General features: G+C 53.9%; 11 protein-coding genes across 11 annotated transcripts; 7 read left to right on the top strand and 4 right to left on the bottom strand.

Annotated features, from left to right (window-relative positions):
• Positions 1-937: 937 nt before the first annotated feature.
• On the top strand, positions 938-2,002 carry PG986_007334 (uncharacterized protein; the record flags this gene model as incomplete). Its single annotated transcript, XM_066843556.1, has 1 exon — positions 938-2,002. The coding sequence occupies one exon, from the start codon at positions 938-940 to the stop codon at positions 2,000-2,002; it is 1,065 nt and encodes a 354-aa protein (XP_066699668.1).
• Positions 2,003-2,183: 181 nt separating this feature from the next.
• PG986_007333 (uncharacterized protein) lies at positions 2,184-2,639 on the bottom strand (the record flags this gene model as incomplete). Its single annotated transcript, XM_066843555.1, has 1 exon — positions 2,184-2,639. The coding sequence occupies one exon, from the start codon at positions 2,637-2,639 to the stop codon at positions 2,184-2,186; it is 456 nt and encodes a 151-aa protein (XP_066699667.1).
• Positions 2,640-3,692: 1,053 nt separating this feature from the next.
• On the bottom strand, positions 3,693-4,767 carry PG986_007332 (uncharacterized protein; the record flags this gene model as incomplete). The annotated part of the gene is made up of 4 exons (XM_066843554.1): positions 3,693-4,272; positions 4,343-4,530; positions 4,592-4,701; positions 4,737-4,767. The coding sequence occupies 4 exons, from the start codon at positions 4,765-4,767 to the stop codon at positions 3,693-3,695; spliced, it is 909 nt and encodes a 302-aa protein (XP_066699666.1).
• A 1,963-nt stretch (positions 4,768-6,730) lies between these two features.
• Positions 6,731-9,154, top strand: PG986_007331 (uncharacterized protein; the record flags this gene model as incomplete). Its single annotated transcript, XM_066843553.1, has 3 exons — positions 6,731-7,407; positions 7,470-8,148; positions 9,083-9,154. 3 exons carry the CDS (start codon positions 6,731-6,733, stop codon positions 9,152-9,154), a joined length of 1,428 nt encoding a protein of 475 aa, XP_066699665.1.
• Positions 9,155-9,821: 667 nt separating this feature from the next.
• On the top strand, positions 9,822-11,654 carry PG986_007330 (DWNN domain-containing protein; the record flags this gene model as incomplete). Its single annotated transcript, XM_066843552.1, has 1 exon — positions 9,822-11,654. The coding sequence occupies one exon, from the start codon at positions 9,822-9,824 to the stop codon at positions 11,652-11,654; it is 1,833 nt and encodes a 610-aa protein (XP_066699664.1).
• An 853-nt stretch (positions 11,655-12,507) lies between these two features.
• On the bottom strand, positions 12,508-13,663 carry PG986_007329 (ATPase get3; the record flags this gene model as incomplete). Its single annotated transcript, XM_066843551.1, has 2 exons — positions 12,508-13,140; positions 13,274-13,663. 2 exons carry the CDS (start codon positions 13,661-13,663, stop codon positions 12,508-12,510), a joined length of 1,023 nt encoding a protein of 340 aa, XP_066699663.1.
• Positions 13,664-14,530: 867 nt separating this feature from the next.
• Positions 14,531-14,935, bottom strand: PG986_007328 (hydroxyisourate hydrolase protein; the record flags this gene model as incomplete). Its single annotated transcript, XM_066843550.1, has 1 exon — positions 14,531-14,935. The coding sequence occupies one exon, from the start codon at positions 14,933-14,935 to the stop codon at positions 14,531-14,533; it is 405 nt and encodes a 134-aa protein (XP_066699662.1).
• A 1,092-nt stretch (positions 14,936-16,027) lies between these two features.
• PG986_007327 (uncharacterized protein) lies at positions 16,028-17,104 on the top strand (the record flags this gene model as incomplete). The annotated part of the gene is made up of 3 exons (XM_066843549.1): positions 16,028-16,182; positions 16,244-16,403; positions 16,454-17,104. 3 exons carry the CDS (start codon positions 16,028-16,030, stop codon positions 17,102-17,104), a joined length of 966 nt encoding a protein of 321 aa, XP_066699661.1.
• A 1,349-nt stretch (positions 17,105-18,453) lies between these two features.
• PG986_007326 (uncharacterized protein) lies at positions 18,454-19,406 on the top strand (the record flags this gene model as incomplete). Its single annotated transcript, XM_066843548.1, has 4 exons — positions 18,454-18,634; positions 18,713-18,812; positions 18,867-19,012; positions 19,093-19,406. 4 exons carry the CDS (start codon positions 18,454-18,456, stop codon positions 19,404-19,406), a joined length of 741 nt encoding a protein of 246 aa, XP_066699660.1.
• Positions 19,407-19,949: 543 nt separating this feature from the next.
• PG986_007325 (uncharacterized protein) lies at positions 19,950-20,814 on the top strand (the record flags this gene model as incomplete). Its single annotated transcript, XM_066843547.1, has 2 exons — positions 19,950-20,333; positions 20,410-20,814. Coding segments are annotated over 2 exons (789 nt in total), but the record flags the coding sequence as incomplete, so codon positions are not given.
• Positions 20,815-22,243: 1,429 nt separating this feature from the next.
• On the top strand, positions 22,244-23,747 carry PG986_007324 (Glycerophosphoryl diester phosphodiesterase; the record flags this gene model as incomplete). The annotated part of the gene is made up of 4 exons (XM_066843546.1): positions 22,244-22,304; positions 22,403-22,629; positions 22,766-22,945; positions 23,346-23,747. 4 exons carry the CDS (start codon positions 22,244-22,246, stop codon positions 23,745-23,747), a joined length of 870 nt encoding a protein of 289 aa, XP_066699658.1.
• Positions 23,748-24,690: the final 943 nt, after the last annotated feature.

Genomic DNA, 24,690 nt, shown 5'->3' with positions numbered 1-24,690 from the left:
GATGGCTGCTGCAGGATCTATAATACCGGTGGCTTCGGGTTGGCCTGTGGAAAAGCCCGAGCCAGCCACCCATGCGAATGAGGATTCAGGCAAGCCTTACCAGCTCGCCTGCCCCATGATAGTGGATAGATGACTATTGAATCTTATTCCTACCTCACCTGAAGCGAAGCTTTCTTGTTAACCTGCACCTGTGAAATGCGTATACGTAATTGCAGTCGCTTGCATGTGTGCGAGTAACTTCCAGAAGACATGATTTACTTCTTGGGCCAATGTGGTTTAGGCGAGATTCAGAACAGGCAACGAAGACTTCATAACACAGATATGTAGCTAAGAATAGATGATGCGGTCGATAGTGGTCGCGCCTATGGGTGGATGATATGATCTCCTGTCATGTAACGGGGGAAATGCGGGCGGGAGCTTATAGGCTCGGTTCAAAGTAAACGGTAAACGGTTGGGTGGGTTGGTGGGGCTCGGTTTCAGGGTCTCAATGGCGGGGTAAAACATCCATTTGATGGCAGCGCGCTCTTCGCTCCTCGATCTTCGAAGGAATCGGAAATGCACACGGCAGACCGTTCATTCTCAAGTCAGGAGATCGACTTCAGTGTTGCAGACATTAGGATACCTGTGTAGATAGAACAAAACAGAGCTAATTCCATCAAATTGATATTTCCGAATATGAAATAAAGAACGGCGGAGAAAAGTACATCTATATCGGAGAATGCGAAAACCCTCTTTTTTTTTGGAGAGGCCTACGTCTGGTATAAAGACTTCCCTCGCTCCCTGTTTCGTCTGTTTGAACTGGGTCCTCTTACTATCATCCACACTATCTACATCCACCAGAAGATATTCCCTTTGAGATTTTTTTATTTTTTTTTTTTCATTTGGAAACTTGACCTCTACCAACGAGACCATCCAGACAAACACCCGAGCACCCATCATGGCCGACGACTTCCCTGTCATCGATTCCCACATCCACCTGTACCCGGAGAGCGAGATTTCCACTTTAGCATGGGCCACCACGGAGAATCCGCTGGCGAAACAGCACTCCGTCTGTGACTACAAAGCGGCCACCGTCGGCATGCACGTCCAGGGCTTCATCTTCCTCGAGACGGACCGCAAGCACGACCTCGAGGCCGGCGCCAAGGACGGCAGCGGCTGGGAGTGCCCGCTGATGGAGGTGTCGTGGCTGCGGCGCATCGTGCTGGGCCAGCCCAAGCCGGGCGAGGGCCACGACCCCGAGGACGCCAGCCTGTGCACCGCCTACATCCCCTGGGCCCCCATCCCGAGCGGCGCCGCCGTCCTGGAGAAGTACCTGGCCAAGGCCGAGGAGGCGGCCGGCGACAGCTGGGACCGGGTCCGCGGGTTCCGCTACCTCCTGCAGGACAAGCCCGACGGCACCGCGCTGGGCGACGGCTTCATCGAGAGCCTCCAGCTGCTCGGCCGCAAGGGGTACGTGTTCGACGTCGGCGTCAACCAGCACGACCGCGGCCGCATCCAGCTCGAGGAGACGGCCGAGATGATCGACAAGGCGCACGACGGCGTGCCGGAAGAGGAGAAGGTCGTCTTCATCCTGAACCACCTGTGCAAGCCCGACCTTACCGTCACCGACGTCCACAAGGACACCTCTTTCATCGCCTGGCGGACCGCCATGTTCACCCTCAGCAAGTGCAGCTCGACCTACATGAAGCTCTCGGGTCTCTTTTCCGAGATGGACGACTGGCTCAGGAAGCTCGATGAGACAGAAATCTTCGACGCCATCATGCCCTGGCTCAGCGTCGTCCTCGCGGCCTTTGGGCCCTCGCGCATCATGTTCGGCAGCGACTGGCCGGTATGCACCGTCGGCGTGGAAGGAGCGTGGGTGAAGTGGAGGGCGATCATGGAGAGGCTTTTCTACATGGCCTCTCTGGAGGCTGAGGACAAAAAGATGATATTGAGCGGCACGGCATTGAAGGCTTACGGCATTAAGAAAGAACAACGTAGCGAGTTTGAATTTGTCTACTAGGCCAAACAGCAACAGTGGACAGTAAAACCTTGATTTATGCTATAACATAATAAACCGAATATATACCCGTGGAAGAGAAATATCAATCAGCTGCATAGTGTATACTATTCGGGTTTTCCGTGATACAACTTGAAAGCGCTGTGTGTAACATTTGACCCTTCCCCCTCCCCCCTTTTTGCTTTTACAACGAGAACTCCAAACGGTTACCCGCGAAATCGCGCGCGAAGAACCGCGTCGGGTACTCGGCCCCCTGGCTCCCCGAGCTTGTCCCGACGGGGTCGGCCGCCATGGGCGCGTCGGGCCCGCCGCGCCGGTGGTGCGCCACGATGCGGTTCTGGAGCGCGAGCAGCGCCTCGAGGCTCGCGACCGCGAAGCACGGGTGCCGGCTCGACGTCGCCGCCGTCGTGTCCTCGGCGTGCTTGGCCGTCGAGACGTGCACCTGCTGGCCCGCGCCGACGTCGAACCACGCTAGCGTCTCGGTCTGGGCCGCGGGCACGGCGCGCGGCGTCAGGCCCAGGGTCTCGCCGTAGAAGCTCTTGGCGTGCGCCAGGGTCCCCGGCGGGATGCTGAGGTTGATGTGGGCGATGCCCGTGATCAGGGGCTTGGCGGCAGAAGAGGTGGCGGCTTCTTCTGCCATGTTGCTTGCTCGTCGGGATGGCTGGTCTGGTAGACCAACGGAGTAGCGAGTAGGAATGTTTGCTTGGGGACACGGCTGTCTGTCTCCTTTGTTGATGAAAGATTGCCTAGAATACAAAAGAAGAGAAATTCAAGAATCTCGAGTTATTCAAGTCGTGTTCGATCAGATGGATTATCAGGGTTTCATCTGGTGGAAGAAGCGTTTCGCGAATCGGCTGGGGGAGGGGACCCTCCATCACCGGGTGCGGGGTTTCCGGCTCTGAATACTGGCCGGAGCTACGCCCGGTATGACTCAGCCACTGGCCTATGGCGAGCGAAAGTTCACGAGGTTAAACAGTCCAGCTAGTACACTGAGGATCATCCTGTGAGTGATTATCGGCCGCACAGGTCTTTCGTAAACCCGAATACTAGTAGACAGATGTGCCGAGGTGAAATGTATACCATCGAGTAGCGGACCCTGTCATTTACTGACTTCCAAGACCTGTTCGTGGCAACATTTCGTCTAGTTCGACAGACTAAGATACGATAGTAAGTATCAGCACTGTGAGCAATGTCGAGTATGTAGAACCTAGACGGTACGCAGAGGACATCATGGGAGGTCGGACTGCCAACAATAAGCCCCTAAACAACATCTTCACCAAGCTTGGGGCAGCGCTGTTGGGGTTCTGAAAAGACAGCACAAATACCGGACTGGAGCATGATTGGCCTCGCCGGTCTTGATTGTAGCACTTATAATGGACTAGCACGTTTGAACTATCCCCAAATACATTGGGAGTTTTGGGGGAAGTCTATTCAATTTTCGAAAATATACTGGGTAGGAAACTACTATTACGGTATAATCAATTCATTCCGGATTTTCCTTGTCCATGTGCTTGTTCCCAGTACGCCGTTGAAATGCAACGCTTTATCTATATCCTTCCAGTGAACCCGTATATATCTCTCGTGGTAGGTTGGGGTGCTTGATAGTAACCGAATCTATAGTATCTTGGCAGAACGCCTGCATGAAGTGCACCGCAGCCGTAAGGAGGCGGCGTATGTACATATGAACCAAGCCTTAGGACTTAGTTGAAGTTCTGCCGAAACTGGGCATCTTAGACCCAGGTTTAGATTTCTCCTCCATAGAACCAGCTGGCATGCTTTGCGATCCCTTTCTACCGGTGCGGACATCTCGGCGCGAGGTGCAGCAACAGCAAAGACCCGAGTGGATAATGAACGATAAGAATGTGAAACCGACGGCAATCCACGAGAAGGCCAGCATCTTAGTGCCGGTTTCGACCTGAATATTCAGGTCGGATTGAGACGTCAATGCGTACTTGAAGATCAGAGACATGGCGGTTCCAATGGCTGCTGCCACCAAGGCCAAGATGAAGTTGATGAAGGACATAATGCCTACGGGCATACTCCACCACCGGGAGTAAATGACAACTGGGGCAATGAAGATCATCAAGAAGTCCAGGATAGTGCTGGCAAGGAAAAAGCCGAACATGATGTTCGAGGCAAGGTGAAGGTAGTTGAGGATTTCGTTGACCTGGTTTGGCAGAGGGATGGATGCGCCGGCGAAGAGCTCATTTTTGAGGATCTCGACAGGGTTGAACCACCACAGGTTCGTGGGGGTCGAGCAATACGTGATTCCCCTATTCCACGGGTTAGCCATGCAACAACAACACCCTCTGACGGGGACTGTATAGGGTCTGGAGTCCTTACTCATCATCGTAGCCCTCGCAGAAGTTCCACAGTCCAACCTGATAGAAATCGTGCAGACCTAGGGTGCGGGCAATCGAGTTCATGAGGCTCAAGCTGGGCACCGATTGCGGTATGATGTTGGCCAGATCCAGCTTGAAGAAGTAGATATCCCCCAGCACTTTGGTGCCTTTCGTGTTTCCTATTTCCACCTAGAAGCACCAATCAGAAACCGTTGCCAACGTGGATACCGAACCAGAAGCTCTCTCTTACAAGGACCAGAAAGACAAAGGCGAGCAGGTAGCAGAAGCTCGACACAAGGGCGGCATTGCGACGTGTCTTTGTCAATTGCTTGATGATGGCATCGTTGTTGGCCGCTCCCCCTTCGCAGAGCCGTCAGCATTGGCGGCATTCGCACTGCGGCGCTTCCGGAAGCCGGGCAACGCCATGGCCTGAAGTGTATGATCGAACGGTCGCCCTCCGATGGTGATTTGGGGTGGCCGAAGATTCGTGGGAACGGGGAAGAGAATATGGTTCCTCGTGAAACCAGAACGGGAGGGAAAAGGAGAGGTCTGAATTATCAAATTGATTGACTGGTAGCTTAATTGAGATAATCCAGACTACCGGGCAGCTTCTTCTTGTCGGCCAGGATTAAGGATCGAGCTCCAAAGCCAGCCAACCTCCAGGGACCGCCCACGCCAAAACAGCCGGGCAAGGGTTCGTGACGTAAGTAGCCGCCGAGATCAGACAGGCAAGTAGCCTGAAGTACCGATTGCAAGAAGGTTAAGCCCAGTTAGTTGGGACGAAACAGCCACCACTCCAGGGCTCTCCACCCATCAGGCCTTCAGGTCTACTACTAGCAGGCCTGCACGTCGCAGTGGCAGCAGCGGTAGCAGAGAGGCGGAGCAGCAAGAAAGAAGAAAAAATCGGGCGTGCATTGCGTGGCCTTGCCTGACGATCCGGTCTAAACCGACCTAAAGGTTGCCTGGCGGTTCACGCTGCGGCCAATGGATCGACCAGTGTTTGTTTATCAACCTGCCTATGTAAGAGCGGCTGCCGGACGCGCCAGGAACCAAAACTCAGCGCTTTTTTTTGCTCTCACTCGCTCCCCAGACTCGTTCCCCCTCTGTCTCTAGAATAGACTACCTAATAAAACGTTGCGTTGGCACTGGATGGCCGCCGGCAGAAAAGTGCCGGGCGATGCCTAGAATAGCAATAAGCCAGATGCAGCATGCAAAAAGTTAGGAGGCACACCCCTGGCGCGGCAGAACCCCCAAGAACCCCTGTCCGTTGGGCGAGGCTGTACCCGCGAACTATCAGGTCGTATCACTTGATTGATAAAATGGAAAGCCGACCGCAAATCGATCTGCGCTGTCAAAGGCCAAATACGAACTCGCAGGCTCACCAGGTTCGCTGGCCAAATGGTTCCAGCATGCACGTCTTGTTTCACCTCCCATGCCATTTCCAATGTGCATTAGTCATTTACCTACTCAAGCCTCGAGCTGCCGGCCAGACTCCAGTCGGTGACTCGGTGAGAAACGCTTTGCGGTATGCGTAACCTTACTCTTTCTTCCCCTCCCCCATACATGACCTCCTTGGGCGTGGCACTAGGTAGTAGGGAGAACAGCATGTCAGGTAGCGCAGGTTGGCGAGGTTGGCAGTTGGTTAGGCCAATTAGCGCTCTACAGCTGGTTCGACTGCGGATACGTCATCCAGGGTTAATAGGGATCAAACCTGCCGGACCCGCGGGCTTGTCTAGCAAATCCCTGTTTGCCCCCTGGATTCCATGCCCCCCCGAACGCGCTGCCCTGAACGATTCGAAGCCGTTCTTGCCTGCTTGCTGCTTGCTGCTGTTTGCCGTATCCGCCTGCAACGTAGATCGCGGTGGGCCGGCACTCGCATTTTGCTCAGCTTCTTGGACGAGGACGCGCCTCCCTGCATTCGAGCTGAGATATAGACTTTCTAGTTTCGACCCTTTTGCGGCGGGCCTGAGAGCCCGCAAAGTACATACAATAGATGACCCTGCCCAGCCCAGCCCAGCCCAGCAACGGGGAAGCCGCCGATTCACTCCAGCCGATCGACCATCTTCTCTTCGCTTGTACCTTCAGGTTCCTTTCCCAAGAGCACGGATCGCCAAGGGTCCATCGGCTAGACCACGCCAGACCGGCCACCATTATTGCTATCGTCATTGGATAGGTAGGTATTCTGCCAGTCAGTCACATTGTCGCTTCTACTCCTTGTTCCATGATCCAACATTGAGTGAGGTTTTGCATTATTTTTTCTTCTCTCTCACTCTGTCTCTCCGAAGGTCAACCGGCCTTCACTCGTTCGCCTTCCTTATATTCAGCCCAGTTTAGCGAAGAATAGAGAGAAGTCGGCAGCATCAATCCAATCCATTTATTTTTGGACACTATGGTGCGTCGCTTGGGCGGCCTGCTGCTGCTAGCAGTTGCAGGCGTCTCGGGTCAGACAGCAATCACTGTCGACGACCCGAGAACGACGGAAACGATTTCCGGGCACGTCACCACCGAGCTTGCAACACCATCAGGCCCGTATCTCTCCCTCGGCTCTCAAAAGTCCCAGGGCACTTCCTTAGCCTCTCTGCCGATCAGTGGCTCGACGACTGTAGCCGGAAATGTCACGCAACACAGGCAATCAACCGAGACTGATACGAGAACATACCTCACTGGCGACGCAACCTCTACCGTCCCTAGCAATCATTCAACATCTGCCACCACGTCGGCTCTCCCCACTTTCACCAATACACGGCCTTGCAACAACTGGCCGGAGTTCTGCAGTCGCAGGTACAGCAACATCACCGAAGTCGCTGTGCATAACTCACCTTTCATCACCCCTAAAAATCTTGCTGCCAATCAGCAATACGACGTGACGACGCAGCTGGACGACGGTGTCCGTTTCCTCCAGGCACAGATTCAATGGCCAGCTAATGGCACCGAGCCGCATTTCTGCCACACCAGCTGTGACATCCTGGATGCCGGTCCCATCACCGACTGGTTGGGCAAAGTCAAGGACTGGGTCCAGGCTCACCCGTACGATGTTATCACTATCCTTCTCGGCAACGGCAATTAGTATGTGTCCCATCTTCCCGTTTTCACAGCTAGCAAGTCACTAGCTCTAACATGAAATGTAGTTCGGTACCGTCAATGTATGTGCCTCACATCGAGGCTAGTGGAATATTGCCATACATTTACACCCCACCCCTGGTGCCCATGTTGCTCAATGACTGGCCGACACTGGGAGAGATGATCCTGAGCGGAAAGCGCGTTGTCATGTTCATGGACTACATGGCGAATCAGACGGCGTATCCGTGGTTGCTGGACGAGTTTTCCCAGATGTGGGAGACGCCCTTCGACCCAGTCGATCAGAAATTCCCCTGCGTCGTTCAGCGGCCCCCTGACCTGTCGGAACCAGACACGAAGAACCGCATGTCCCTGATGAACCACAACCTGAACATTGAGATCACCCTCCTTGGCAACCAACTTCTAGTCCCTGCTCGGACAGAGCTCAATGTTACCAACAACGTAACAGGGTTCGGGAGCGTGGGAGAGGCTGCACAGAATTGCAAGAATCAATGGGGACGAGCACCGAACTTCCTCAACACCGACTACTATAATGTTGGCGGCTTTCCGGGATCCGTGTTTGCGGCCGCAGCCAAGTTCAACAACGTAACTTATGACAGGGCGTGCTGTGGCGGCAAAGCAAATGCTGCATCTGGGCTGTACACCGCATTGAATGGACCACTTTTCTGGGTTGTCGGGTTGACAGTTGGGTACCAAGTCCTGTCAGGCTTTTGGTATGATTCTAGATCTGTTTCGAGAGCAAGCGATATCTTTATCTCAAGTGTCGGGGGTGGTGTGAGTTCGGAAATGTCGCCCTGCACGTCCCACACTTGTTGGTGGTTCTGGCATTACATATCAGAGCAGGCAGGCAGGCAGGCAAAAGGTAATTATCTGTATCATGAATAGTACTATCCATCCAAGATACATGTGCTGTAGAGTCCATCGCTATGCGGGCAGTTCTATTTATTCCGCAGCCTTTGGCAAACAGGTCGAGTACAGGTTGTCAAGCCCATATTCATCTCACGACACACAGTGACCGACACGGAGGACCAGATATTGGAAGATATTCTCGTTGTATTTCTTATTTTAGCAGCAACCAAGCTCATGATACGCACATGGTATGCATCTTGGGCCCAATGATCGATTGATCAATCTGTATGGGGGAGGAGCCCTGACTGTGATTAAGGGTCGGCTCTGGGTTTCTCCAGGTCACGTGCTTTGGCCACCAGATCTAGATTAGCGCCGAACCCGGTCAGCGGCAAAGGCGATTGATTGGTGTTTGATTGATTGATAAGTTCAATGAAGGTTGACTCTGATTGTCAGGGTACCGAGGTACCCATATTTGATTTGATTTGACTTGATTTGGGGGGAACAGGTTGACAAATCCATTCAAGGCCGCCCCCAGCCTGCCCAGCCTACCAGAGGCCTTTTTCTTCCCTTTCTTTGATCCACCACCAGCAGCCTTTCTCCGTTATCCGTCCACCCTTTGACCACCTCTTCTCTCGCGCTCTTCGTCCAAGTCATAAGCAAGCCCTGGCTCGCCTCTCGTCGCCTCTCTTCCCCTCTCGCTTGTGCATCTTTCTCTTCCCGAACAAACCTCCCCCGACCCCCAACCCCCAACCCCGTCGTGATTTGATCTCCGGATACTCGCTTTTGACCAGATAATCTTCTTCATTGGAAATAGAAATCCGTCAACCGGTTCTTGCCGCCCTCGCTCGTCCGCGCAACCACGTCCCGTAGTGTCTTTGTCAACTAGGCTGCTGCAGTCTCATCGGCAATGATCGCTGGGTGACCTCGCATTCATCTACATCTCACCAGTGTAGGGCAGGAAGGGTAACAGGTCGTGGGCCTAACTGATAGTCGAGGCAGTCGGTACTTTTTTTAGAGTGTGTTGCATGGATTCGGGAGGAAGATCTTCACTGCCACTTCACCAGAGTTGAAATCGGTGGTCAAGTCTGCCTTTGGCTTTGTACATCACGCTTCGCGTTTTCCATTCTTCCTGTTCTCTACGGGCTGGTCTTTCGCAGTTCCTACTGTTCTCTCAATTACAATCAAGAAAATTGATTCCTGTCCATATTGACAGTTGGTCCCTGAAAAGCAAAGCAAACAACAACCGACGTGGGAAATCTAGAGTCGAAGGAAGAAGAAGAAAAAACCATATCTCACTAAAGAAGCCAGGAAACAGAAACAGCACGGTTCATCACGCTTCACCAGTTGCGACTTGCTCTCGTGTCACTACCCTTTGCCGCCCTTATTCTGCGACAGCGCCCAACGACACACCTGACATAAAACCCTGCCTATAGAATTAAGCCCACACAACGGCACAGTACATCCTGTGAGGTTTGGCGACTACTACGACACGCAGGCACCACCTACAACCCAGCATATACAACTATCCCCGTACACCGGTACAACCCACCACAATGAGTTCGTCCGTGTTCTACAAATTCAAGTCTCAGAAGGAGCCGTCCCGCGTCGAATTCGACGGGACCGGTATCTCCGTCTGGGAACTCAAGCGTGATATCATCAAGCAGAGCGGCCTCGGCGACGGTACCGATTTCGACCTATTCATCTACGCCGAAGACTACAGTGAAGAATACAGCGATGACACGACCATCATTCCCCGGTCGACAACAGTCGTCGCCCGCCGACAGCCAGCCACGAAACCAGGTGCTGGCCGTGCCGCAAGATATGTCACAGGCAAGATGCCCGTTAACGCCAGAAACTCGTCGCGCCGGGAGCAGCACACCAAGACTGTCAAGCCGTCAACCGCCGGGCTTGCGCAGATGAGCACGGCATTGACCGAGGAGGAGAAGCTGGCAGCTATCTTCCAGGTTCAGTCAGACCAGTGGCAGGCCCAGCAGGAAGAGATGGCCCATCAAGCACCTGTCTACAAACCTGGCGCAAAGAAACCCGCCAACGTCCCCGATCACGACCCTCCCAACGGCTATGTCTGCTTTCGATGTGGACGCAAGGGCCATTGGATACAGGTGTGCCCGACAAACGACGACCCGGAGTTTGACAACAAGCCAAGGGTCAAGCGAACCACTGGTATCCCTCGATCGTTCTTGAAGACGGTTGACAAGTCTACCCTTCAGCAGAACGAAGGCGAGGATGGTGTAAAACCACTCGCAGGTCTCATGGTCAATGCCGAGGGCGACTATGTTATTGCAGAGCCTGACAAGGCTTCATGGGCACAATTCCAGGCCAAGACCAAGACTTCAGCCGCGGCCCAGAAAGCCGCATCGGAGGAGGACAAGGAGTTGGAGGAAAAGGGACTGCTTTGCGCTGTCGACAAGAAGCTTTTCATAGACCCAATGAAAACCCCGTGTTGCGAGAAGACATATTGCAATGACTGCATCACTAATGCTCTCATTGAGAGTGACTTCGTCTGTCCTGCCTGCCAGACAGAGGGTGTCCTCATTGATGACTTGAAGACAGATGAAGAAGCTTCTAAGAAGATTCAGGAGTACTTAAAGGAGAAGGAAATAGCCAAGACCAAGGAACGCTCCAAGAGTCCCACCGCCGCACAGTCTCCCAAGCAAGCATCTCCTGTTCCGGATGACGGACCAGCAACTACTGATGCTGTCACTAAGAAGGGCGAAGCTTTGCCGGCGAGTACTGATGCCACAGATAAGACGAAGTCCCCCACACCCAGTACATCGCAAGCCAAGTCACCACCGGCTAATACGTCAAACCCTTCAACTGCCCTCAACCCGCCTGCGAACGGCGTATCTCAGGCGGAACCCGAGCATGTTGCACCAAAGAAGCGACCGGCGGAGGAGCTTCTTGAAAACCCCAAGATCCCCAAGGCGCCGAAGGCTATGCAAAAGGCCCAGCAAGCCCGGGAAATGCAGCAGAATATGATGGGCGGTATGATGCCGAACATGATGATGAACCCCATGATGGGCATGAACGGCATGAATGGCTTCCCGAATATGCCCATGGGTATGGCTATGGGTATGCCTATGATGCCAAATATGGGGATGAACATGATGAACCCCATGATGGGCATGAACGGCTTCAACCAGGGCGGGTTCCCCAATATGAACGGTGGCTTCGGCAATTTTGGCGGAAACATGGGTATGGGAAATAACAACAACAACATGAACGGTTTCCAACACCAACACCCGAGCAGGGCCAACTTCACCCAGCCCAGCAACGATGAAGATGCCTACTTCCGGAAGCCCGTGAACCCTGGCCGTCACCAAAACAGGCAGCGGAGGAACCGGCCCAGCGACTACAGGGAACTATGAGGTTCACCTGTCTGCTCGCCGCTTATGCCCCTCTACGCTCTTGTAATATAGTATACACACCATCTTCGCATACTCGGCATCTTGTGCGCGTGGCACAAACGTACACGGTCAAACACGACATGGCATTAGATTGGACCTGCGTTTTCCAATCGACCTCGGCGTTGCATCAGGGATGGATATCTTGGAGGGAGGCGGAAGCAGTTCTATGCATCATGAAAACCAAACGGGCGTGTGCCTACTGCATACATACTCTGGACATCGATACTTGGCAGCATTCTATTTTGAGGATATGAAGGGAAACAAACAAACAGAACAGTCCCGTTATGGATGGACTGTATGAGGCGTTCAGGGCGTTTCGCAGAACCATACGAAGGGGGTTATTTGATCGACACCAACCGAATCCGGGGTGCCGCTATCAATCAAGGATATTTTTTTTTCTTGTTTTTTTGTCCTTCCTCTTCTCTGTATACAAAAGGCCTGGCATACAGCAAAGTCCGGGCCGGGTTTCTGAGACAGACATAACGAATCAATTTAAGACATGAAGTTCACTCGATGTAACTTGGGTATCAGAAAGCATTTGTGATTTGATCATGTTCTATTTCCTAGTATCGTGAAATCGGCCGTCTACAACCAACTGCGAACGCAGTCTAATATTTTCCAAGACTTGACTCCGGCGCTTCCCAACAGATCTGGCTTGATGTATAGTAACAACGCCCATCCTGCTCCAATCGAGATCATTTGCATCGTGGACATATCGTAGCAGGCATAATCTGTTCTTTCGTTACAGTTGTTCCTTTCTTCATTTTTGTATTGGTGGGATAAATAATTACTACTCTTCTTCCTTCCTCTTCAACTACTCGGGCGGAACGTAGGGAGTGATCAGCATGTCGCTGAAGCGCTCGAGCTTCTCCTTGCCGCGGACCTCCTCGACGAGCAGGGGCATGCGCACAACGTTGAACTCGTCGTAGAGCTCCTCGATCTGGTCGAGGTACTTCTTCTGCATCTTGCGGCGGGCGTTGCACTGGTCGCACTCGCTCGACTGCTTGGGGAAGAGCAGCTGGTTAACGACGATGCAGTGGGTGTCGATGCCGTAGGTGGCGAGCTCCTGGATCATGCGCTCCGTCTCGTACAAGCTCAGGAACTCGGCGATGCAGACGCAGACAAAGGTCGTCAGGTTCTCGTCCTTGAACTGGGTGTTGACCTCGCTGATGGTGGCGCGCAGGCCCTCGAGCTTCTCCATCATCTCGTTGAGGTTCTGGCCGTTGGGCAGCGAGCCGTTGGAACCCAGGAACCCGTTCAGCAGGGGGCCGTACTGCGACGACAGCTGCGAAATCTTGGCCAGCGCCTTCTCGAGCACCGAGGGGAATTGCAGGAAGCGCAGGGTGTGGCCCGTCGGGGCGGTGTCGAAGATGATGGTCTCGTACGAGAGCGACTTGACTTGCTTCAGGACTTCGGCGAAGGACATGGCCTCATCGATGCCGGGGATCTGCAGTATTTCCGTAGTTAGTCCCATGATACTTTTTGGGGTTCTTGGTCTTCCCTGTGAAGTCCAAGCCGGGTGGCCATAACGCCAGGCAAATGTATTATGCATAGTAGTAAAGTAATCAGAAACCACCTACGGCAAAGGCCAGTTCCTGCATCATGCCGCCCATGCCGCCGGCCAGGGGGTCGTTGTTGGTCTCCTCGCCCTGGCCGGCCAGCAGGTCCTGGATGCTGCCGTTGGGGTCGATCTCCATGGCACTGAGGTTGTCGAAGCCGTCGATGAGGCGGGCCTCCTTGCCGAACTTCTGGGAGAAGGCGTCGGACAGGTTGTGGGCGGGGTCGGTGGAGATGAGCAGGACGGAGCGGCGCACTTTGGCCAGCTGGATGGCGAGCGAGCACGACGTCGTCGTCTTGCCGACGCCGCCCTTGCCGCCGACGAAGATCCAGCGCAGGGACTTCTGGTCCAGGATCGACTGCAGCGTCGGCTCGAGGCCGTCGTCGGCCGAGACTACGGCGGTGGAGGCCATGGTGTCTTGTTGGGGGGGATGTGTCTTTTTTTCCCCGTTTCTTTCTTTCTACTTCTTCTTGAGGGGGATCCTTCTTCGCAATAATGGGGTGGGACGTGGAACGCGTAATGCCGTTGTCGCGAACGAGCGGTTTGTCTAGGCAGGCAGTCGAGTCGGCCTGGTAAAGACTGACGTAGAACAAGTGCGTGCAAGGTACAGGCAATTGGTGGACAGCGATGGAATACGTTGGACATGTCCAGCAGGTATCAATTGATCTGAACCGCATGCAAGGGCCCCTACCGCCTACGTACATGTAATGTACGTACATAATCTAGTGCCCCTCCATTTCCATTCCGGCCGGTGACTCCATGGCGGGGTACCCTAGTCAGGTTCAGTGAGGTAAGGATTCAATGTTATATACTACCTTGCCTCCATGCACATTGGATTAAGCTGCACAAGGGTTGCAACCTGACTATATATCTTCGAGACGACTGAGTCTAGTTGTCACATACATGCACGGGTAGGGAGGGATCGGTAAAAGGAATGCCAGGTTCACCAGACAGTATGCTAGAGATTGCCAGAGAGTCGAATCTAGGCTGTCCTCAGATATGGCCCAATGCCCTTTTTGAACATATCAACACTTTGGAGGCGAGAGAATGGATGCTGGACTTGATAGTGCCTTGCGGCACAAGTATCACTTTACAAGTCCCGAATAGCAGGCAGTCCAGTGGCGGTTCGGCTGTAGCATTGCATCGATGCTGATCTAGATGCTGATCTACCATACCCGCTCTCCCCCGTATCTTGTGTAACATCAACAAGGGTTGCCATTCCCGTGGAAACCTCCTAATGACACTCCCGGAACACTCAACACCCCTCCCCCTTCGCTTCTCAGCTTCCCCGGTAGGTCGAGTAGCTGTACGGCGACAGCAGCAAGGGTACGTGGTAGTGCTGGCCCTTCTGGACGGAGAAGGTGACGACGACCTCGGGGAAGAAGGTGTTGCCCTCGCCAAAGTAGGCGCCCGTGTCGAAGCGGAGGGTCCAAACCGACGTGGACTCGACCTCGCTCAGGACGTCGTCGAGGCTGAAGGTGGGCACGTCGCCCGAGTCGCGGTCGGTGCTGAAGGGCAGCCAGGCCTTGATGCGGCCGTCGTCGTCCGTCAGCGACTCGAACGTCTTGAGCGGCGCGTGCCCGCCCTCCAGCCGCACCCGCACGCCCCGCGCCGGCCTGCCGATGCTGGTGTCCAGGATGTGGCAGGTGATGGCGTCCTTGTCCTTGACGACTTCGGCGGCCATGGTTGCGGTTGCTGCCTGTGGTTCGAGTCTTTGTACGGGCTGTGCATTGCATGAGCTTCCCAGCTTGCCAGCCTGGATCAACGTGTGAGGATGTTCGTGTTGCTTACTGGTTTTGACGGATCACCTATGCTGTGCTACTAGGTTACGACTATGTAGCTTGGGCAGCACTCGGAGAGAGAGATTTGGAGTCGAATAGTGGGGTCTTGAGAGGTCAAGAAGAAGGAGGAGGGTGTATCAAGCCGGAAAGGCTTATTGGGTGTTGTTGCGTCTGTTCGACCTCTCTTCGTCGCAAGATACGATGATGATGATGATGATGATTCTCTTCGGTGTCAAAATCAAAATCTCACTTTTCCAGCGAGAACATTGTATTCAGCCTCGTTGTTTACTCTACAGGGCTGAGCCCAAGCATGTATGCGAGGGTTGTACTACTAGGACAGGACTGCGCACCGGAGCCGGCCGCCCCCGCAGAAGCGTACCTGACGGGCAAGCTGGTTGGTTTGCTACCCAGCACTCCGTAGGTCCATCAATGTAATCTTCAACATACATACGTAAACCCTGCCCCGCCCCATACCTACAGATACATCGTTAGATAGACCGGTGTCTTACCCATGGATGTCGGTGGTCGTCTGAGGCCATACGTGTATCCAGGAGCGTGCACAGGAAGAATTGGTCTGCTCCTTAATGTCCACCCCTTGAAACGGACTGTTGATGTGAAAAGGCACACTAACACCCCAATAGCTGATAGCCACCTCCTTGCCTTTTGCTGAATACCAAGCAATACAAACATGGTTCAAACACCAGACAGTCCAATCATGTACGCAAGTGCTACCTGCGACTATGCCCTGTGGTGGCAAAGCGTAACCTTGATAGCTGCTGCAGTTGCTGTGAATATAAGGGCCTCCTCCTCCACCTGGCTTACTGGCTTACCCCGCCGTTCGGAGTTGCGGGCTGACAGAGTACATCTCATTCCCAATCTACATACTACGTGTACCTATTGCCGTGGTATCAGTCCACTGCTGGCCAGCCATCACAATACCAACCATCCCGTTGCCGCTGATTGTCACGGAACGCTAGTGCTATAGATACTTGACCATGGCGTCCACCCCCCAAACCATGTCCGGTATCCTCATTGAGGAGCCGGGAGACGCGGAAGTCCTCAAGTGGAAGACAGACCTGGCGGTGCCCCAGTTGACTGAAGGGAAAATCCTGGTCAAGAATGAATGGGTCGGTGTCAACTACATTGATACGTGAGTTGCGACTTTCTGGGGAGCATGTGCCCATTCCCTTGACTAACCATGGTGCAAATAGCTACTTCCGAAAGGGGCTCTACAAAGCGCCTATGCCCATGATCACTGGGGGCGAGGCTGGTGGAATCGTCGTTGACGTGCACCCATCCGTCTCGAACTTCAAGCCGGGTGACCGCGTCGGCTATCTGAGCTCTACTCGTGGGTCATACGCTCAGTACAACGTCATCTCCCCCATACCTGCATCAAGCTACCGGACAACATCTCGACCCAGACGGCGGCCGCGTCGCTGCTCCAAGGGCTGACTGCGTTGACATTCATCCGCGAGGCCTACCCAGTCAAGGCGGGCGACTGGGTCCTCGTACACGCCGCTGCCGGAGGTGTCGGCTCGATCCTCTGCGAGATGTGCTCGTCCATCGGCGCCAAGGTCATCGGCACAGCCGGGACTCCCGAGAAGATGGAAACCGCCAAGAAGAACGGGGCGGAATGGGTCATCAGCTCGCGCAAGCCGCAGGACGAGCTCGTCGCCGAGATTATGAAGATCACCGAGGGCCACGGCATCGACTGCGTCTTTGACGGCGTGGGAGCCGCCACCTTCGAGGCCGACCTGCAGCTGGCCGCGAGAAAGGCCACGGTCTGCGTCTTCGGCAACGCCAGTGGCGCGGTCCCGCCGGTCGACCCCCTCCGGCTTAGCGCCGGGACGCCGGCGAAGAACCTCAAGCTCATGCGGCCTACGCTGTTCGGCTACGTAGTCACTGCCGAAGAATACAACAAGTACGCGACCGAGCTGCTTGGGATGATCGAAAAGGGCATCGTCAAGTTGGAGAGGACGAGCACGTACCAGCTCGAGAATGCCAAACAGGCTCACATTGATCTGGAGAGCCGGAAGACAACCGGAAAACTCCTTCTGCAGGTTCCCCAGTAGGTAGTCACTCAAAGGATCAGGATTGCCATGGGGAGGGAATCCCCTTGTTAGGTCAACACCAGAAAACCACGGTCAACGCAGATAGTATTAATGGAATAATCTATCAAGTGGTTCTCATATGCGTACATGTATCAGTGAAACTGCAACTGCCAGCCGTGGAAGGCCAATGACGCCCGTAGAGGTTGCCCAGTATGATGCTGGCTTCGTGTTCCTACCTGCCTGTTTCCATCAATGTGACTGGCATGTGGTTTGGAGGCACAATGGACCATTCCATTGCCATGACTGTTGCATTCAAAGCCCAATTACTTGACTGACCTCAGGCAGCACTTGCTTGAGGCATTCTGAGCAAGAAAGCAAGAAAGAAAGCAGCCAATCAGATCAAGGCAGCTGCAGAAGGCACTGGAAGCATTCAATGTTTTCCAGCTGCTCCCTAGGGTTTCCCCCAGGGGAGCAGTCTGATTGGTCCAAATCAAGATACCCTGAGTCATCTATTTCCTGGCCAATCAAAAAATCAGGATCCAAGCAGCTGGGGATCCACCATTCAATGACGCTGCGCAATCAGTAACTGTGGGGCCCCACCCAGCTGGCCCAAATTTAGGGTATAAATATCTGCCCTCCCTCCCTCCATCTTGGAATTTCTCTTTTCTTTCTTTCCTTAGCTCTTCTTTGCCTTTTGGCTTAGATCAAGTGTAGTATCTGTTCTTTTCAGTTTAATCTCTGAAAGAGATCTAAGGATCTCAATCGTGATTATTCTTATTTTTGTCGCCAGGGTGGTGACCTCTGTGCTTGCACATGCTACCTGCCCATCGTGTCCTTGGTATTACACTGCCTCCAAGTGACGCAACCTCTTTTCATTGCAGACACCAGTTCGCCTGGTGATGTGAAGAAGGGTGCTTCTTTTGATCTTGTTGGTTGTATTGGTAGACCTAGCTGTCATGTTGCCCGCCTGTCGTACGATGCTTGTGTAGGCGTCCGGCAAATTGGAGACAAGGGAAGGGCTGCTCGCTGGCTGTGAATCGATTGGCATGGCTTGGTGAACGACGAGACATTGGATCTCGAGATAATCTATATAGAATTAATTGATCATGTTTATTGCAACTGTTGGCATTGCTTCATCTCCATTCGTACGCGTAGCTCATCGTTCGTGACTTGATTTCTCGGTGTTTGCTTACCATTCGGATTGTTGTGTCGTGAACTCGAGGTGACGTCCAGAAACCTGCCAGGAACCTGCCCATCTGTGAAAACGCTTTCTCAACCTTAATAAATCCTCAACTGCATCCATCCTTGGAGATTCGGGCCCTGTCGATCCATCAGAAACACATCAAGCCACCAAGATCAAGACAGTCACCATGGCCAGCAACAGCGCCCCTGCCATGATCGATCCCGCCATCTTCCAGTTCCTGCAGTCCCATGCAGAGCAGGATATCGATGTCAACGAGAAGCTTTCCCAGATCACGACCGTTCTGAACCGACAGATCTCGACTGCCCAAGGCTACCTCAGCCGTATTCACTCGACTCCGACCTCCAAGAGTGCGTTGGTTATTTTTAGTTTTCCCACGTCGGCATGCCATGGTGCTACGTTTGTATGACTAACTTTGACATTTGCAGTCCAGCCTCTTCTGAGCCAGATCGAGAAGGAAGGCATCCAGCCTGCCATTTCAAGCATTCAGGAACTCGGCAAATTTGCCTCCAGCTACCCGTACTACAAGTATGTTCTCAAGCAACCGATGAATCTGTATTCAAACCAGCTAACAGGCCATAGGTACAACCACAGATGGAGCCGTAGCATCCAGAACCTTGTCGCAGTTATGCTGGTGACGGCCTGGCTCGGCGGCATGGGCAACGAATCTCGACCTGGTGAGCAGGGCCGTCTTCTACGAATTGAGGAAGTCGGTAAGATCCTTGAAGGTATGCTGCCTCTTTTTTTTCTTTCTTTTTTTCACATCCCGTTTACAAGGTTATGTACGCATGCTAAACAGGATGAACAGTCCCCATCAACCTCACAGACCGTGACGAATTCCATGTCACCATTGAGGAATACATCCTGGCCATGACGGACCTGACCGAGGAGCTCAGTCGCCTTGCTATGAACTCGGTGACCATGGGCGACATCAACCTCACCGTCCGCATCAGCTCGTTCATCAAGGATCTGTTCGCCGGCTTCCAGCTGCTGAACCTGAAGAACGACATCCTGCGCCGCCGAGTCGATGCTGTCAAGTATCACGTCAAGAAGGTGGAGGACGTCATCTACGACCTGTCCTTGCGCAACCTCATTCCCGAGGCCAAGGAGGAGGCTTCGTGAGGGTACTGAGATTCACGTGGTTCCAGTATCCACACACCAAGGGCATCTTGCTGCGCACGAACGATGTTATGAGGCCTTGACTATCGCCTGTCATTGTCGTAGGGTCCCCGGCAGAATCGGGCATAACACCCCACCACAATGCTCTTACCATCATCCGCATATTGGGCGACACCAACGCCAGGGTAAATGAACGGACAGACTTGCTAATATCTGGGAATAACCTCCATAGCACCTCATCGGTCAATACATTATCTGTGAAACAGAACCACTGGCCCTGTAGATCTGATGTCATGCCTGAGGTCGTGTCTATTGGACTCCTACTTACAGACGATGATACCCCACCCAAATTTTTCTGACCAGTAGAGCTCCAGGTACGCTATCGTTATCGCCATGTGACAGCATGCCTTTAGCGGGATGAGTGAGCTCCAGCAATTCCCGCCCGCCAATTGGCGTTGAATTGCCTTGTACGTGTAGCGCTGGCCACGGTTCTGAAGAGAAACCACGATCCATCCCACGCATTGCCGTGCCACTCATTTCGCCCCAATGCCTCTTATAGATCCTGTCACCATGTCTGCTCCGTCGGGCAAGACTGTCGCCGCTGGTTCGGGGCAGAAGACTGCTTCCGCCGACGATGAAGCCCTGTGCCGCGCGATCCCGATCCTGCCGTCGCCCCTAGCTCAGGCTCTGCGACACGTTCACCCAGCCCTCCTGCTGTCGCTGTTCTACCTGCGCTTTGGTGCGCTGATTCGAGACCCCGTTCCGACCCTGATTAGCGCTCTCCCCGCCGTTGCGGCCCTCCAGGTGGCCTACGCCGTCATCTGTCTCCCAGCGGCGGGCTCCTCGGCCGCCGTCCAGCCCGCCAAGAAGCTTCGGCCGGGCGAGAAGCGGAAGCCTGTCGCAGACGCCAACGCCCCCAACATCACGAGTGTATGTTTTCAGCTGTTTGTCCAATGACCAAGCTACTTCAGTTATATGGCTTGACTGACCAACTCCATCCAAACAGACCGTCGTTGTGGCCCTCGGGCTGTCGACGTTTGCGACTTTCGGACTCCAGATCTTCTTCGTCCTCTTCGGCGCGCCCCTGCTCACGCACATCCCGCAAACGGCCCTCTGCTCGCTGCACCTGTCGCTTTTGGGCCTGTTTCCACTCTTCTACACGCATGGCATCTCGACGAGCGACTGGCTCGAGATCCTGGGCGCGCGGGCGCCGTTGGACGAGGCCTTTGGAGGTTTGGTTGGTGGGTGTGTGGGCGCGTGGGCGGGGGCGGTCCCCATCCCTCTGGACTGGGACCGCGAGTGGCAGAAGTGGCCCATCACCATCCTGTGCGGCGTATACGGGGGGCTACGTTGCGGGCAAGTTTATCGGGGGAACGCTCGCGTTTGGCAAGAAGTTTGGTGGCTGAAGTGGGTTTGTTCTAGAGACTACCTCCTGCATTTGCTCTGAAGACCGGATGCGTGGATATCATCGCCGGCGCAGCACATACATACTTTGCGAACCTCCAAGCCAGGCAGCTGCGAACTACATCCGGTTCCCGGCTATGTCTGCAATTATAGCGGAAGAAACGATGAACTCGAGGCCACAACAATATGTCAGTCGAGGGTAATTGCACGGTAATGATTCCATATGTTCTTGTCCAAACGACGTACGGCCTGCAGGCGCTTGCGCAGAGTGTATAACTACGACGCCTATAGTGCCTATGCACGTTGTTAGGTATATACATGAATAATTTATTATACACGAATATAAATATATCGGTCGGTCGCAAAACTGGGAAACAATTGGACTCCATGGGTCAACCATGTCTTGGAGGGTTGTATGGGCGAGATCTGAGACTTGGCATGCTTCAGCTTCCGCTCGTGATGATCGCCACGCGCAATTAAGCTATATCGCACTTGGTTCGCCTTTTCTTTTTCTTTTTTTCCCTCTCTTTCGAAACCCGCGACCACATAGAATTTACGACCTATCAAGAACGAACGCCCTATCAACGGTTACTTCTTTTCGCTATCGGGTGGCGTACCGGCCTGCATGGGCACTTAGTCATTTCATCCCAAGGCGACAGTCAGATCCGTTGCGGAGGACCATCAGAGGTTCAGAGGTTCAGAGGTTCAGAGGTTTAGAGGTTCGGACGTCAGCTCCCTCCCCCACTCACTCCCTACCGACCGATCGGGCGAGACAGCGACACACAGATGCCAGTCCACCCTCGCCCCCTTCTCCTCCACCTGCACCCAGACCAGAAACAAAGGATCGGCATCATCACTTCTTCAGACTTGTCTCGCTCGTTGCACCGGAGGCGCTTGAGGCATCCAACTTGTAAGCCCTATCGGCGGCGCATTCGCGTCTTCTAGACCACTACAAGACTCGTCGACTAGTAGGCGAAAGCGGATACACACATCTACTCTGACATCAACCATTCATTCCCCTTGCATCACACCCACACCCCCAAAGCCAAGCACGCCAACAGGTGGACTTTAGCTCTCGCTATCTTCGCTTATTTCCGCGAGACTTCAGGTCCTGGACCAGCAGCGTAAGACGGCACTCCCGACATCCCTTTGGCCAGTCGCTCCAATGAAGGAGGGAGAAAGGAGGTTGCCCAAACTCGGAACCATCTCCAGTTCTCGCCTGTTAATACAGCGAGATTACCCTTTCCTCGGATAGCGGTAGCGAGGTAGTCAGTCGGCGGATTTCTCCCGGCCCCGTCCCCTGCCTTGTCACTCACTCCCTGACGGCCCAGTTATCATTTGTCTTGCGCCAGGCAACGTTGTCGCAGGAGAACAGCACTTCTCGCCGGGCTCCGTTTACCCATCAAATCGACGACACAGTCCATCGCTGCGCGAGCATGGCGTTCAAAGAGTCGACACCACAGTTGGCCCCCCAGGACAAGCCCGATATGTCTGCCGGTAAGCTCGGTCGGGTCCTTGATCTCATTCACAGGCGTCATGTGTGAGCCGAATCCCTGGAGAACAGCGTGGCTAATTCTAGCCCCCTTCCCCCCCAGAAGCCCCGTTCTCGGCAGCCCTGCAAAGACCCGGCCGCAGCGGCAGCCAAGACGGAGAGGGTGCGGTTAGCCGCCGCCAGCTGCCGCAAGCCATCGCCCACCGCGGCTACAAGATGGCCTACCCGGAAAACAGCATGGCCGCGTTCTGCAGTGCTGTGGAGATCGGTGCGCATGCCATCGAGACGGACCTGCACCTGTCGAAAGACGGTGTCGTGGTTTTATCACATGTTCGTGCTCGTCTTTCCCCTCCTCCTTCCCGCTCTTCCTCCCTGTGGCGGGCTCGGAATGCATCCTGCGGTTATGTTGTTTGGCCAGCTAGTGTTTTATGGCGATGACGACTGACTATGTGTGACCTGATGTCAGGACGGTACTCTGAAGAGATGCTTTGGCGAGGACCGTAAGGTGTCCGATTGCGACTGGAGCTACTTGAGCACCTTGCGCACTACACGAAAGCCGCATGAGCCGATGCCGCGCCTGGTAGACCTCCTGGAATACTTGGCGCAACCGGGGCAGGAGAACATTTGGGTTCTGCTCGATATAAAGGTAGGATGCCGGCTCTAACGTTTTGCCATGCCGCCATCCATTCGCCAGGCCTGGAATAGCCGTGTATGCTAACGTACAGCAACCTGTCTTGCCCTGGTATCTAGAAAGATGACGATCCCACGGATCTTATAAGCCGGACAGCGGCTACATTCGCAACTGTGCCGGCAAAACGGGAATGGAAAGAAAGAATTATCATGGGCTGCTGGGATGTCAGTTCTCTCTCTCTTCTCTTTCTCCTACCGCTCTCCTTTTCCTTGCTTCTCACATGGCAGAAACAACTCGGACTTGGCTGACAACCTACTGCCCCTCAAAAAGGCCAAATACGCAAGGCTTTGTCAAGAGATCCTCCCCGGCTTCCCACTGGCCCACATTGGCTGGTCCCTGAGCTATGCGCGGGGAGCTCCTGGCCGTGCCCAAGATGAACTTCAACATGTTCATGTACAGCATGGTCGGGCCCTCGGGGACGAAATTCATGCGGGCCGCGCGCGAGGCCGCGCGCTCCGTCTTCGTGTGGACCGTCAACGACGACGACTGGATGCGGTGGAGCATCCGGAAGGGCGTCGACGGCGTCATCACGGACAACCCGGAGCGCTTCCTGCAGATCTGCAAGGAGTGGCCCGATGACGAGGACGCCGAGGCGGCGGGGCGGCGGCAGATGCGCCACTTCCTAAACCTGCGGCGGCCGAAGCCGCTCGTCTTCCTGTTGCTGTTCCGGGTGCTGGCCATGTCGGTGGCTCTTGTGGCCCTCGTCAAGGCCGGGACGCCGCGGCAGCGCGTACAGAAGGCGCTGAGGAGTCCATGATGGATAGGCTCACTCGTGTACGATATATATATATATATGTATGTATGTATGTATGTATGTATGTATAGAAAGCCGTTGTGTATGTATAATATGAAGAGAGAGATAAAGAGGGTGCGTGTGCCCCTGTGGCTTCTATCTTGGTTAGGACGTTTGCTATGATGTATGAGTAGGATGGGTGTTATCTTCGTTGCACGCTGAAGATGTTGCAGAAAGGCCAAGCAATGCACACTTGAAATATTATGTAAAACAGGATACGTCAATCTTAAATCGTTCTCCCCATACGATGCAAAGACGAGCACTTGGTTGTCAATGAACCTGGAATTGCATGCATGGGCCCTGGGAAATCCGTGACAGCAACCTCGACTCTTTCTCTGGCAGCCCTGATGGCTGAATATAGTACTACGTACGTGTGGTCTTCTCATGTCGGTTGGTACTGACACTTTGTAATCGAGTCAACGGTCTTCTATTATTTGACTACTCTTCCGCCGCCGCGCCAACCAGCGTTATCCTTACTCGTCCATGGCCGAGATCCAGAAGCCGTTGAAATGATTTGATTCCCCTCCCGAGATCAGAAACACCGTAGTGAGTTGCAACACGCGGGAGTTCCTATCGGATATGTATACAGTCACGCACACACACACACAATGTATGAATATATAGGTTGTCATAACCTTTGAGAACGGCCTGGAGGATCATGTGCCTGATGAAATTTGGTCACATAAAGAATCGTCGGTCATCCTGAACAGGCACGTTTGAGCTCCGTTGTGACGTTTTGTTTTAATCGTACTATATCTAGCTTTTCTCGACAGAAACGATCAACAACTCCAAGGACCACTAGACGGATTAAAAAAGAATATATATTCCAGAAAAACCACAGAGCACCTGCCAACTCCCCACTCCGGTATTATGGAAAAAAGCACTCTGAGCCACCAGCCGTAAAATA

Source organism: Apiospora aurea, assembly GCF_038362705.1.
Source record: "Apiospora aurea strain CBS 24483 chromosome Unknown utg000005l_segment0_segment0, whole genome shotgun sequence".
NCBI classification, from domain to species: domain Eukaryota; kingdom Fungi; phylum Ascomycota; class Sordariomycetes; order Amphisphaeriales; family Apiosporaceae; genus Apiospora; species Apiospora aurea.
This window is presented reverse-complemented; position numbering and strand designations above follow the sequence as displayed.